This window comes from Pseudonaja textilis, chromosome 5, assembly GCF_049901715.1.
Source record: "Pseudonaja textilis isolate UNSWEBS1 chromosome 5, rPseTex1.2, whole genome shotgun sequence".
Lineage (NCBI taxonomy): Eukaryota > Metazoa > Chordata > Lepidosauria > Squamata > Elapidae > Pseudonaja > Pseudonaja textilis.
Genome location: NC_141994.1, coordinates 21,328,825 through 21,343,094, shown reverse-complemented (window position 1 = coordinate 21,343,094; position 14,270 = coordinate 21,328,825). Strand labels below are relative to the sequence as shown.

The 14,270-nt window shown below is 45.9% G+C and overlaps 1 protein-coding gene across 1 annotated transcript in view; it reads left to right on the top strand.

Moving 5' to 3' along the window:
* The first annotated feature begins 226 nt into the window (after positions 1-226).
* PRMT8 (protein arginine methyltransferase 8) overlaps positions 227-14,270 on the top strand; it is a 60,909-nt gene continuing 46,865 nt past the window's right edge. The window contains exon 1 of the mRNA XM_026701941.2: positions 227-466. Coding sequence (XP_026557726.1) covers positions 392-466 — 75 coding nt within the window. The 5' untranslated portion in view covers positions 227-391. The remainder of the gene's footprint in view (positions 467-14,270) is intronic.

Sequence of the window (14,270 nt, the reverse complement as noted above, 5' to 3'; positions counted from 1 at the left end):
CGGCCAGTCGAGGACACCCGGACTCGGCTCAGTTCAGCTCGGCTCGGCTCCTTTCCGCAGGGGGCGGCCGGGGACAATTCAGCCCGAACGCCAGGCAGGCAGGCAGGCAGGCGAAGAGCGAGCGACCTTGCGGGGGGATACAGCGGAGGGAGAGGCGGGCGGGGGGCGGTCGCTCGGGTGCCGGTGGAAGAGGGAGGAGGAAGAGGAGGAAAAGGAGAAAGAGGCGGAGGAGAAGGAGAAGGAAGAGAAGGAAGAGGAGGAGGAAGAGAAAGAGGAGGGGAAGAGAAGGAGGAGGGGAAAGAAGAGAAGGAGGCTCGCGGCGCTGGGTTGGCTGGCTCAGAGCGGAGCCGCTCGCTGAGCGCCGTCTGCGGGCACGGGAAGGGCCGCTCTTATGGGCATGAAACACTCGTCCCGCTGCCTGCTCCTCCGGAGGAAAATGGCGGAGAACGCCACCGAGAACGCCGAGGTAGGTAGCCAGCGGCGCCGCTTGGCCGTCTCTTCGCTCCGGGCCCCGGAGAACCCGACAGGCACCGCCGCCGCCGTCGCCGCCGCCACTCTCGGACTTCCGCGGCCGCTGCAAGCGACCGATCCGGCGCCTTGTCCCGGGCCGGGCTCGCTCCTCGTTCGGCTGAAGCCGGCAAGCAGGCGGTCTCCGGCGGCGGAGCTGTCCAGGGTGCTGAACCCAGAAGGACCCCCTCTGGAATCTGAGCTGTTACTCGTGTGGTCTCTGCGTGTGTTTGTGAAGGGGTGTGTGTGTGTGTGTGTGTGTGTCTTTGTACACCGCTGGATTCTCTGTTGCGTAGCCCTTCCCAAAACTTAGCACCGGGGTTCAGGGAGTTTCTCTTGCCCTGCGTGGAGCGCGGGGTGCGTTGCTTTGCCTTCTCCCTGCCTGGCTCTCTCTCCTCCCACCCCCAAACATGCAGGAAAGCTATCTGAACTCCCGCGAACTGAGGAAATGGGAGCAGAAGGATCTGGAGAAGCTAATTGAAGCAATACATCAAAAAGAGAGAGAGAGAAAGAAGAGAGGTGCTAATGGCTGCGAGGCAGCGGCTGTATTTAGAGGGAAGTTAAAAATAGCCCCGGCAAGGCAGGTGGTGGCACATCTGTAATCCTTCGAGAGAGTAGCGGTGGAGGAAATGTCATTGAGGTCTCGCGGTTCTGCAGGAGCTGCAGGACTCCTGGGCTTAGGGGTTTATTTGGTACACGGGGTGGGAGAGGAGAACCCCATTCCCTTAGCAGAAACGCATTCGTGGTTTTAATGAGATAGATGATAGATAGATAGATAGATAGATAGATAGATAGATAGATAGATAGATAGAATTCTTTATTGGCCAAGTGTGATTGGACACACAAAGAATTTGTCTTGGTGCAAATGCTCTCAGTGTACATAAAAGAAAAGATACATTCATCAAGAGTCAAGAATCATCAGGTACAACATATAATAATAGTCATAGGGTAGGATAAGCAATCAACTCATACTAGGAAACAGTCAATAAAAATCATTAGGATGCAAGCAACAAGATTGTCAATTGGATGTATCTTGCCTTGATTCTTGGGTTTTGCTACCCTTTGACTGGGAAGAATCGTTTTTGCCAGTATCTCAGTGCTAGTGATGCAAACGAAAATAATCTGCAACAGCTGGAGTAAAGTCCAGCCAACGCTGCTTACAAAGGTCTCAGTCTTGGTGGCTGACCCTGTTAGAAACAATTATAAGGATTATAACTGTGTGTTTTCCTTTGGAATGGGGAAGAGAATAATCCCATTCCAAAGGAAAACACACAATTATAATCCTTATAAAGGTGACCTGGAATGAATGTTCTTCTCCATTTTTTTCCCCTTAGCATCTCTCTGATTCTTCCACTGCTTCTTAACTCCCACAAAACTTCAAAACTGAGATGCGATCCCAGAAAGAGGGTATCCCAACCTAACAGAAGCATAAAGTCAGTGCCATCCAATCTTTCTCAGATTTCAATGTTTGCCACCGACTGTAGTTGGAAAATTGGGGTTAAGGTGATTTTAGGGGCAAGGATTACAGAGAATGTCTTCATGCGTGCTGTTTTTTTTTAAAAAAAATCGTCTCCTTTAACTTGGATTATTATTAGATGTCAGTTCAAATGTCAATGTCAATGCAGATTGTGATTGTAATCAAAATAATCCCATCGTCCTGAGCCAATAATTGCCCCAGATGTAACAAAGTACGCCCCCTCTCCAAATTTATCTCTGTTTGTCTGCAGCCCTTTCTGATTATAAGTCAGATTTTCTTAAGATTTTCCATACGGTCAACTGATATCAGCTCTTTAATAGCCATGAATTGAGTGAAAGGATTGTGTTCGGTTCTGAACTCGCTGTTAATCCTTTTTGATTGAATTCTGGTATCTCGAGAGGAGAAAGAATATTTTATTCTGGTTATGTTTTCTGAACCATTATTTTCTGAATGCAGCCTGATCATAAATAGGAAGCCAGGAATGAAACATCTTTGCCTTGAAAATGAATTAAGGAGCAGAAACTGGACTTTGGTGTGTGGTGTTTTTTTTTTTTTACATTTAGTTTGCTTTATTGTCATTGCACCTTGTACAACAAAATCGAACACCATCTTCAGTGCACATCATGACCATGAAAATAAACACAAACACACATCTTTCACACTCCACACATTGAACTGAAAACCTGCAACACCGCACCAACACTGCACGATACAGTAGAATTCAATAGAGTTACTGCCCTGGGATAGAAGCTGTTTTTCAGCCTATTTGTCCTTGTTTTTATTATCCTGTACCGTCTGCCAGATGATAATAGTTCAAAAAAAGGGTGCCCAGGAAGAGATGGATCTTTGAGAATATTTTGAACTTTCTTCAGGCAGCAAGAGCTCTAAAGCTCTTCCAAAGAGGGGAGAGGGCAACCAATGATCCTCTGGGCATTGACTTTAACCCTCTGGAGTGCTTTCCTATCTGCCCCTGTGCAACTGGCAAACCATACAGAGGTGCAGTAAGTCAAGATACTCTATGATGCAGTAGTAGAAAGTCACCAGCAGTTTCTCATTCAGTTGTTTTCTGAGAAGGCTCAGGTAGTATAATCTCTGCTGGGCCCTTTTGACCAGGGGTGCAATTTGAGCCCCACAGGACAGGTCCTCTTTTGTGGTAACACCCAGAAACTTAAAACTGACCACTTGCTCCACTCGGTCTCCATGGATTAGCAAGGGCTGGATGTCTGATCTGTTCCTTCTATAGTCTGCTATAAGCTCCTTGGTCTTGGTCTTGAGGACCAAGTTATGGCCTCCACACCACGAAAGCAACTGGTCCACCACATCTCAGTAGGCAGACTCATCCCCCCCAGAGATTAGTCCCATCACTGTTATATCATCTGCAGATTTAGCAATAGTATTACTAGCGTGAGTGGGAATGCAGTCATGCACATAAAGAGTATAGAGTAAGGGACTCAACACACAACCCTGTGGTGTACCAGTGTGAAGAATAAGGGATGAAGAGGTATGATTACCTAATCTGATCCTCCGTGAGTGGCCAGTCAGGAAATCCATACTCCAAAGGCAGATTGAATAAGAAAGACCAAGATCCAGAAGTTTAGACACTAGTCTATGTGGAAGAATTGTGTTAAATGCAGAACTAAAATCTACAAAAAGCACCTGCTCTTTGTGTGATAGAAATAATAGCTCTATAGTTCCAAAGAGTTCCTTCTGTAGCCGGGGTGCCCAACAGTGATGGGCTGCAACTGGTTTAACAACCGGTTCTGTGAGCGCATGCGCAGCATTCAAAAAACACCAATTCAAACCTTTACAGCTTACCTTCTAGGCGGCCCCAGTAATTAGAACAGCTGAGGCGCGGAAATCCACTGTGCCACGTGAATCAGCTGAGCTGAAAAAGATGGAAATATAAGACAGAATATGGTGGCTGTGGGTCCAGCTGATCGTTGGAACTACCGGTCCGGTAGAACTGGTCTGAATTAGCAGCAGCCCATCAGTGGTCCTCAATCCTCAGACCAGGCCCCGGTATTGGTCCATGGCTTGTTAGTAAGCAGGCTGCACATCTGGAAGTGAGCAGCGGGTGGGCAAGTGAGCGAAGTTTCATCTGTATTTGCAGAGGTGCCACAATACTCACATTACAGTTTCAGTTTCCCCTCAGATCATCAGGCATAAAATGGGAACCCTACCCCTGTGAACTGGGGATGCGAGGGATCTAAGTTGCACAATCCTCTGCCCCACCACACCCCACAGTCCATGGAAAAAAATGATCTTCCATGAAACCAATCCCTGGTGCCAAAAAGGTTGGGGACTGCTGGCCTGTAGGATACTCAGAAGGGAAGGAGCTGGAAAGCTGCAGAGCATCCAACCACTTGGTGTTAGCAATTGTGATGACCCAGAGCATGACTCTAAAGCAACAAAGTCACAAAGGTAGGTAAAGTAGGTAAATTCCTCCAACTTGGCCCCCAATGTCCAGTTATCATCGGCTGGAGGAAAAAAAAAACTCTCCCAAGAACAGTTTTTAAAGGGGAGAAATTCCATCAGAACCCAAAGTACATCTAAATTATAAAGAAAAACCAACACAAACCCTGCTGCAGCAATTAACGAGACAGGGCAGGATCAGGAATGGCAGACTTCCAAAAGATAATGAAACACACACAGTTGGGAGGATGCCGGAACCCAGATAAGACTTGACAAACAAAGATAATGCACGCTTTGCTTCCAGCAACTTTGCTGTGCATAGTTTGCCTTTTTAAACAGTTTTCCCAGCTGCAGCTAATGAAGGGGATCAGGGCCCTTTCCTCCCCTGTAAACCAGTTAACTCACATTGCTCCTTCTCCGTTCCTCCCTGCGAGCCCTAGGATGAAGAGGGGGGTGGGCCTGGATCTTCCTCTGAATGCCCAGCCGGACTTTGCCCTTCCCCAGGCACCGGAGCCACACTTTCACTCCCTATCAGCTGCTCGACCTCCCCCTCAGAATCAGATTCCAACAGGGGGCATGACAGCAAGATACAAGATAGAGCAAGTCTCCAAGCAGGGGATACTGAGAAGATACTACTGTTGCCAGGATGAGTTTGTCAAGGATACCTTGTGCCTGCCTGATCTGACCTCTCTTTTTTTTTTTGGTTCTGTCTGTTTAGACTGGGTTAACCAAGGGAATGCTATGGATGCAATACATTTGATTGCAAAGAAGCATTTGAGGAAATCTCTCATGATATCCTTCTGGGGCAGATGGCTTAATGTGGGTCTGAAGGTACAGTGTGGAGTAAATTAGCAACTGGTTGAACAATCGCACCCAAACTCTTGTAGAGATTCTCAGTCATCCAGGTCACAGTAGTCCCAAAGGTGCTTTTTCAGAGGCAACGGGACATTCTTGTGTTTTAGATAAACCTGCAAGTGGCCTCAACAACCCTCTAAAACAGGGATCGCCAACCTTTTGGACCTCAGGGACCACCAAACTCATAATTTTAAATCCCGGGGACCACTAACCTGTTCTGTGGGTGTGGTCTAAATTTGTGGGTGTGGCTTGGTGGTCATGTGACTGGCTGGGCATGGCTTGTATGTAAATATTATAAATGTTTATATAAATATTGAATTTTTTATTAAAAAAAGAGCAACTTTTATCCAAAATCAGGCAAAGCAGGCTGGCAGATTGAGTTGCTCACAGAATCACTGATTCACTTAGAGATCTGTGTTTCCGCCATCGGCTACCTGAGTCTGCACGGCTTCAGTCCTAAGGAAGGTTTAGCTCATCTAAAGGTTAGCTAGAAAGCAAGAAATCCAACAATTTCCTGCTTTCTAGCTAATCTAAATCTCCCGCCACAGCAGAACAGCTGAGGGTCGGAAAAAGGAAAAATAGCAATTTAGCAGGCAAGTTTGCCTGATAAGGAGTGAGTGGGCGGGGACGGTTCCCGGGGGCCATGTGGGTGGCACAGCCTTGTGTTCCCGCACAGCCTGGATTAATTGCTTTGGGGAGAGGGCTTTGGGGGGGACATTTCTCTGTGGACCACCAAAATTTTCTCAAGGCCCACCAGTGGGCCGCAGCCCACCAATTGGCAACCACTACTCAGAGCTGAAGAAGCTTCTTGGATGAGAAGTGGAACATCTTCGAAAGGAACAAAACAACAACAACAAAAAAACAATTGCACCCAAAGAGTGCTCATAGATCAGAGGTGGGATTCAGCAGGTTCTGACAGGTTCTGGAGAACCGGTAGTGGAAATTTTGAGTAGTTCCGAGAACTGGCAAATCCCACCTCTGACTGGCCCCGCCCCCATCTAGTCTCTGCCTCCTGAGTCCCAGCTGATCGGCTGGGTTTTCTTTAGTTGCCCTGCACAGGAGAACGGAGCTGGAAAGCAGGCTAGTGGGGTGGGGAGGAAATGGGGATTTTGTAGTATCCTTCCCCTGCCCTACCCACCAATCCACATCCATCAAGCCATGCCCACAGAACCAGTAATAAAAATTTTGGAATCCTACCACCGGTCGTAAAGTGTGGAAAACGGTCAGGAGTCACACATATTTTCAGTGCCATTGTAACTTTGAACAGGCCACACTGCTCATTTTGGGGAACTGCACTTTGAAAAGAACCGGAAGAACCCGGGACAGATTTAACGGAGAAGCCAAAGTGGAGGAATGATGAAAGTTACCCCTCTTTAACTTGCAAGAGAGGAGGCCGGAGGGCGTTTCTAGAATGGTCTAGAAAGACTGTCTGATGCAACAGGGGCAGACTTGGTTTTGGTCAAGACGGAGAGAGAGAACGTTAAAACGAGAAGGAAGGAGATTCAAGCTGGATATTAGGAAGAACTTCCTGAATTGGCAAGGTGTGGAGTAGAGAAGCTGGCTACTGGCATTCCTAATTACAGGAATCTTTTGAGTTCACATCAGAGGGTTAGCTGTCTTCGGGGAGCTGGCTCAGAACACAAATTTCTGACCCAAATGAGGATGCGCCTTCCATGTCTAGAGAGACCCTGCTTCCCCCAAAATATGACCTATCCTGAAAGTAAATCCTAACTTGATTTATACACGTGCACCAAATATAAGCCCTACCTCAAAATAAGCCCTAATTAAGACCCCACCCACCCCAGAGTGGATGGGTAAAAATTAAGCTAGGGTGGGGATGGGGGTGTGTGGAGATGCCTTACTACTTACCTTGGGCAGTTGTAGCCAGGCCTCGCACACCTTGACACCTGTCTTCCTGCCTATTTCTTCTGCAGCCTGCAGGGCTGGCAAGGCTTTCCTGAAGGCCTCTGTAGCTGATAACAAAGCTCTGGATCGATCCAGAGTTATCCACTGCAGAGGCCTTCAGGAAAGCCTTGCCAGCTGCAGAAGAAGAAGTTCCTGAAGTCCCCTGACAGCGAAAAGGAGACCCAGGATCGATGCATGCAAGTGAGGTTAGTGGATGACATCCCCCCAAAATAAGACCTGGTGCCTTTTTTGGTGGCAAATTTTTTTAAAAATAAAACAGGGTCTTATTTTTGAGGAAACACGGTACATAAGCCTCCAACCTTCTTATTTGGCAGTTAACCTGCACATTTCACTTGGCACACAAGAAGGTCATATTTAGAGAGATTGGTCATTCCCCTAAGAAACTTCCATCCTGATTTCTTTTTAATAGCTATTCTTTCTGGTACCACAGATCTTTTGATGCCCTTGCTCTTAACTTTTGGCTACAGATGACTCTGGTCTCACCACAGCTGCAGCTCCACAGGAGATGGTGAAGGATGTGACAGAAGACAGAATGCTGAAATCTATTCTGGATCTCTCGGTGGCTTGGCTTCCCTACTTTTAACATTCTTGAATGTCATCAAATGGGATTTGTTTCCTAAATGTTATGGTTATAAATGTGACGCTGAAGAAAACCGGTATCATGTGTCAAAAATAGTAAGAGTAGGCATTTAAAGCTCTTTTGAAAGGTTGGGAAAAAAATAGCACCATAGCAACCATGGGAAGCGATACAACTTGCAAATAGAAAGGAACTAGCAGGTTCACCCCTAAATGAGATGACCTCTTTGTTCCAGCTTTCTGCAGTTTATAAATAGACTGAAACCTATTTTCAAAAGCACCCAGGAGGGGTGCAAGAAATGACGCCATCTTCCAAACCACATTCTTATTCAGATTGGCTCTGATGGACAGAGATGAGTAATCTAAGGGTAAGACAATCTAATAGATTCAGGTCTCTCTCTCCCTCCCTCCCTCTCTCCCCCTCTTTCTCTCTCTCTCTCTTTGCTTTGAGGCCAGTGATTCTACCGTGTTTTCCCCCAAATAAGACCCTCTCTTATATTTTTGCCACCAAAAAAAGGCACCAGGTCTTATTTTCAAGGGATGCCATACACTGACAAACCTCACTTGCGGGCATCGCCCCCGGCCTCCTTTTTGCTGTCAGAGGCCTTCAGGAACTTCTTCTGTAACTGGCAAGACTTTCCTGAAGGCCTCTGCGGCCAATAACAGAACTCTGGATCAATCTAGAGCTTTGTTATCAGAGGCCTTCAGGAAAGCCTTGCCAGCCTTGCCGGCTGTGGAAGAAATGGGCCAGCAAAGCAGGTGTCGGGGTGTGCGAGGCCTGGCTACAACTGCCAAAGGTAAGTAGTAAGGCATCTCCACCCCCTCATCCACACCTTAGCTTAATTTTTACCCATCCAAGCTGGAGTGGCAGGATCTTAATTAGGGCTTATTTTGGGGGGTAGGGCTTATATTGGGTGCATGTGTAAAAATCAAGGTAGGACTTACTTTCAGGATAGGTCATGTTTTCAGGGAAATAGGGTCTCTGCCACACCTCTGGAATTTGAACAGTGAATTACGGCTTATAGATGGCCAGAGGTGGGGCCCACCAAAGGCACCTGCCAACGCTAGGTTTCCAAATGTAATATATGCAGTTTTTTTTAAAAGAAACAAGTGAGAAGAGAAATAAGGGGGGAAAGGGAGGGAATGCATGAAAACAGTTCTTGAGTGACATGCGGTATCTGAGTTTGGTGAACATCCGTTCCCATTTCCCTTACTCAAGCCCTTTCTGCAAAGAGTGCAAGGCTAGAGAAGAATCTTAGAATCATCAAAAGGGTGATTGGAAGGGGTCTTAGAGATCATCTACTCCAACCCTTCAACCCTGTGCTGTGGGGTCCACTAAATTGTAACTAACAGGTGGATCTCCAGCCCGTGTTCAGAAAACCCCCAGTGAGGGCAACCCATCATCACCTTCTTGCCAATTCTGGTAGTTCTTCCTTATATCCAACTTGGGAGTTGGACTAAAAGATCTTCAGGGTTTTTTAAGGGTGGTACAGGCATACCAATGCAAGCGTACCAAGTTCTCCCAGAAAGCAGAGTGAAGTAATATTTGCACCAAGTCTCAAGTTTATCCAACTCTGTTCTTCTGTTCTGTTCTTCGGTTATTCCCCAAAAGAGAAGTTAGAGAAACTCGAACAGCAGAAAAAGAGCTGGTTGAGGTTCTAGAAATAAAAGAACGAGAAGGATGAAAAGTTGCACTTTCCAAGATCGATAGAGGGAGATGAATCTCAATAGATCCATTTTGCTGGCTGCAGCCACTGTTCTTTCCAGATTCGTGTTTCTCTGCTCTCTTCCTTCTTCTTACAGCTCCTCTGATATTTCAGCTTCGAGAGCTGCAAAATCAGCTTACTTACTATTTGGCTTCGGCTTATCCCGTCTTCATCAAAATAGAACCCTGACCTTCATTACCGCTTGCCTCTGGGTGAAAACTGGGAACATCTGCACTCTGGGGCAGGGCAAATGGCCAAATACTCCAGAAGTCTATTGAATCACGAACAGGATAACATATTCCAATAACCTTTCTGCAGCTATCATACCTTTTTTCACATGGCAGAATAATTCTTCTTCTTCTTCTTCTTCTTCTTCTTCTTCTTCTTCTTCTTCTTCTTCTTCTTCTTCTTCTTCTTCTTCTTCTTCTTCTTCTTCTTCTTCTTCTTCTTCTTCTTCTTCTTCTTATTATTATTATTATTATTATTATTATTATTATTATTATTATTATTATTATTATTGGCAGAAAATAGCACACTTTCCCTCTGTTGGAAGAAATGTCCCTCTGGGTTCAGATCCCACGTGGGGAGAAAGACACTGGAAACATGGAGGCTGATGAGAAAAATGGTTTTAATGGTGGACAGGACCACATGGGTTTGAAGTCCTGGGTAGCTGACCACATGGAGTGGAGAGCGAGATATTTGTATACCTTCTCTTGGGCTTTGTATGTGCTTCCTGTTCCTGTGAAAGAAATGTATCCTGATTGGTTGTCAGACTCCCGTGGGGCCATGCAGGGGTAACTTTGTAGGTTGTCTTGAGTCCCAGGCTTGGGTTGAATCTTGCTGGGTGATGCAGTCTTCCCAGGTGCCATGTGGTGAGATGGATAGAGGGCAGTGGTGGGATTCAAAATTTTTCACTACTGGTTCTGTGAGTGTGGCTTGGTGGGCGTGGCTTGGTGGGCGTCGCAGGGAAAGGATACTGCAAAATCTCCGTTCCCTCCCCACCCCTGGGGGAAAATTACTGCAAAATCCCATTCCCTTCCCACCCCACTTGCCTGCTTTCCAGCTCCGTTCTCCTGCGCAGGGCAACCAAAGGAGACCCAACCAATCAGCTGGGACTCAATGGGAGGCAGAGAAGAGATGGGGGCGGGGCCAGTCAGGGGTGGGATTTGCCGGTTCTCCAAACTACTCAAAATTTCCACTACTGGTTCACCAGAACTGGTCAGAACCTGCTGAAGACCCACCTCTGGTAGAGGGCTAATCCTATTATGTCCTGAGGGTGAAGGTCTTTTGAGTTGTAGATAATCTGGCCCAGCCTTTTGTCTTTAGATGGGATGGCCTTTCTGGGGCCATTAACAAGGGTGGGAGCTGCTTTCCAAGAGCGTGTTTCTTCCTTTCTCATCCAGGGAGGTATAATATTCTGCCTTTTTAATATTCCCTACAATATTTCATTCTTCTAGGAGAAGGGTGGGTGCTAACTTTCTACACCTCAGAATAGGTACAGTCCCTCAATATAACATTTAGGGATCAGATGCTCAATTCAATGCAATACCTTAGTTCTTTCTTTCCCCCACCCCTCCCTAAGGCTGCTGGAAATCCAAGATTAGACTGAAAAGAACCTTAAAACCTCTTGCAAGGGGATTCTTTATAGGTTCTCACTCTTGGAAAAATTCCAACAGAGGATAATGTCTATGTTGTATTTGCAGAGAAAGGTCTAATTACTATGTTGTGACTCGCCAGGGGAAGGAAGAATATCACCTAGCAACCAGAAAAAAGGCAGCTTGGTTTTAAACCCGTTTGTTACCTTTTCTGCTCTTTTGAAATAGATTTGGTGGGAAAATACGGCAACAGGGCTCCCCTTTTGAACCTTCCCGTTTTCTAGCCAAAACCCGACCCAAAACTTCCACCTGTCGATATTTGTGGCTCATCGCTTCCGAAAGCTAGATTGAAAAAGTTGTGCGAACAGGTTGTCACCCTTCCTGAGACAAATGTTTTGCACTTGTAAATTGGCAGTGTGGATTCAGTAAAAAAAAGAAAGAAAGAAAGCGGAACGACTTGAGCTGTGATTTGAAGTCAAATGTAATCGTGCTGCCAAATCGGGGGATTTAGAATAGATTTCGCCAGTAGCCAGTCAACCCAGAGAGGCCTTGGGAGAAACTAGGAGCAAAATTAATGAATGACCATCACTAATGAGTAATTAACTTTGGGTTTTTGCAAGAAAGGGGTGAGGGTATTAGGGTTCCCCCCGTCCCCAGGGAAGGGAGTTTGTGCTGGATCCATTGACAAAAGGGAGAGTGTGATGTGATCGACTCAGGTTTATGGACAGATTTTTCTTTTTAAAAAAACCTCTCATTTCCTAAATTGGGAAACAAGTGCTAACTGAGGACAAGGACTATTTAATCTGTGCCGATACCTCAGATTTTGTGCTTCTTATCTGTTTTTTTCCCCCTCTAATACATCCCACCCCCGTAACTAACCCAATAATTACAACTGATCCTGCTTTGGGAGCTGTGATAGCTACAAATGCAACTAGTTGTACTAGGTCTTCCTCAGCTTACAACCTTTAGTAGACGGTTCAAAGTTACATAGCACTGAAAAAAGTAACTTCGGCCCGCTTTTCACAGTAACAACCCTTTGCAACATCCCCTGTGGTCACGGGATCTAAATTTGGAATGCTTGGCACCTGACTCCTATTTATGCCAGTCCTGGGGTCACAGGGAATCCAGTGGGGAATGAGTCTGCCGACCGAGATGAGGTGGACTGGTTGTTTTCGTGGTGTGGAGACAATAACTTGGTCCTCAACACCAATAAGACCAAGGAGCTTATAGTGGATTATAGAAGGAACAGATCAAACATCCAGCCCTTGCTTATCCATGGAGACTGAGTGGAGCAAGTGGTCAGGTTTAAGTTTCTGAGTGTTACCACAAAAGAGGACCTGACCTGTGGGGCTCACATTGCAGCCCTGGTCAAAAGGGCCCAGCAGAGATTATACCACCTGAGGCTTCTCAGAAAACAACAACTGAATGGAAAACTGCTGGTGACCTTCTACTGCTGCACCATAGAGAGCATTTTAACTTCTCTGTGTGGTTTGCCAATTGCACAGGGGCAGACAGGACAGCACTCCAGAGGGTTAATGTCATTGCCCAGAGGATCATTGGTTTCCCTTTCCTCTCTTTGGAAGAGCTTTAGAGCTCCGGCTGCCTTAAGGAAGCTCAAAACATTCTTATTAAAGATCCATCTCATCCTGGGCACCCCTTTTTTAAAAAAACTATTGCCATCTGGCAGACAGTACAGGATAACTAAAAAGAAGGACAAATAGGCTGAGAAACAGCTTTTATCCCAGGGCAGTAGCTCTTTTGAATTCTGCTGTAGAGTGCAATATTAATGCAATATCAGGGGTTTTCAATTCAATGTGTGGAGTGTGAAGGATGTGTGTTTGTGTTTATTCTCATGGTCATGATGTGCACTGAAGACGGTGTTTGATTTCGTTGCACGAGATGCAATGACAACAAACTAAACTAAACTTTTGCACCTTCTGACAAGCCAAGTCAAGGCGGGAAGCCAGGCTCCCTTAACAAACCTGTGTTACTAATGTCACAACTGCAGCGATTCGCTTAACAACTAGGTCGTAAAATGGGACAGCGGCCACTTAACAAATGTCTCACTGAACAACAGAAACGTTGGGCTCAATTGCCGCTGTAAGCCAAGGACTACTGTACTAAAGCATTTGGCCTTTTGGTTTCGTTAACATTATACATTTCCTCCCAAATCATAGCTGTGTCTTAAATTACGGGCAGGGAGGCTGTACACAGCAAGAGATCTCTCTCTGTGTAATCACGAAATCAATTTCAGTGGCACTTTTTCTAATGCAGTTTTTTTTTTAAAAAAAAAGAAAAGCGTGAATTTTTGGCTCTCCTCCTACAGGATTTATCTCTCTCTTTTTTTGGGGGGAGCACGTTTATTAACATTTCAATAAATAAATGATCAGTCTCTCTACCTTGAAGAAAAATGGAGGGAAAAAAAAATAGAATCTAGCCTAAATTCCATTGTCAGCAACGGACAAAGCTCAATAAATGCTGCTTGTCTATTAAAAATCTTAAGGTGTGTGGCAATGCAGACTGAAGATAAGAAGGCTAATTAAGGAATCCTGTCTCCTGCTCAGCCCTCTTCTGCGTTGGGTTAAAATTGTGAGGTCCCTTGACGCCTAGCTTAGGAAAACCGGGGACATCACAAACTCTCTCTCGGAGTTCTCAGATCAAGAGCCAGGAATTAGATTCACAAGAATCTAACTCCTTCTGTCTCTTCTTTTTTAGCGAAGAGAGGGCCACTCCAGGTGAGGAGGATGGCTCTGCAAATTCCATAAATTATCAACGGGGCCTTCCTTTTGCTCCTGAGAGAGCAAACATCTGGCCAGCTGGAATCCTGCCCACTTCCCTTCATCGATGCAGAAGAGATTTATAGGGCTGATGTAGTTTGGCTCCTACATCTCAAACCTTTCGTGAGCATTCTCATAGTTGAGGTACGGGGATACCCAGATAGAAAGCATAAGGAGCTGTGTGTAGAATTGGTAAGCGAGACCACGCCTTGAACATTGCATCCAGTTTAGGTCACCAGATTGTAAATAAAAGATGTTGAGATTCTGGAAAGAGGACAGAGAAGAGCAAGAAAGGTGATTAAGAGCTTGGAAACCGCAATATATGAAGAACTGTTGCAGGAACTAGATATGGCTGTTCTAGGGAAAAGAAGGACTAGGGGTGACATGATAGCAGTCTTCCAATATTTGAGGGGATGCCACAACCTTGTGTAGGAATTAG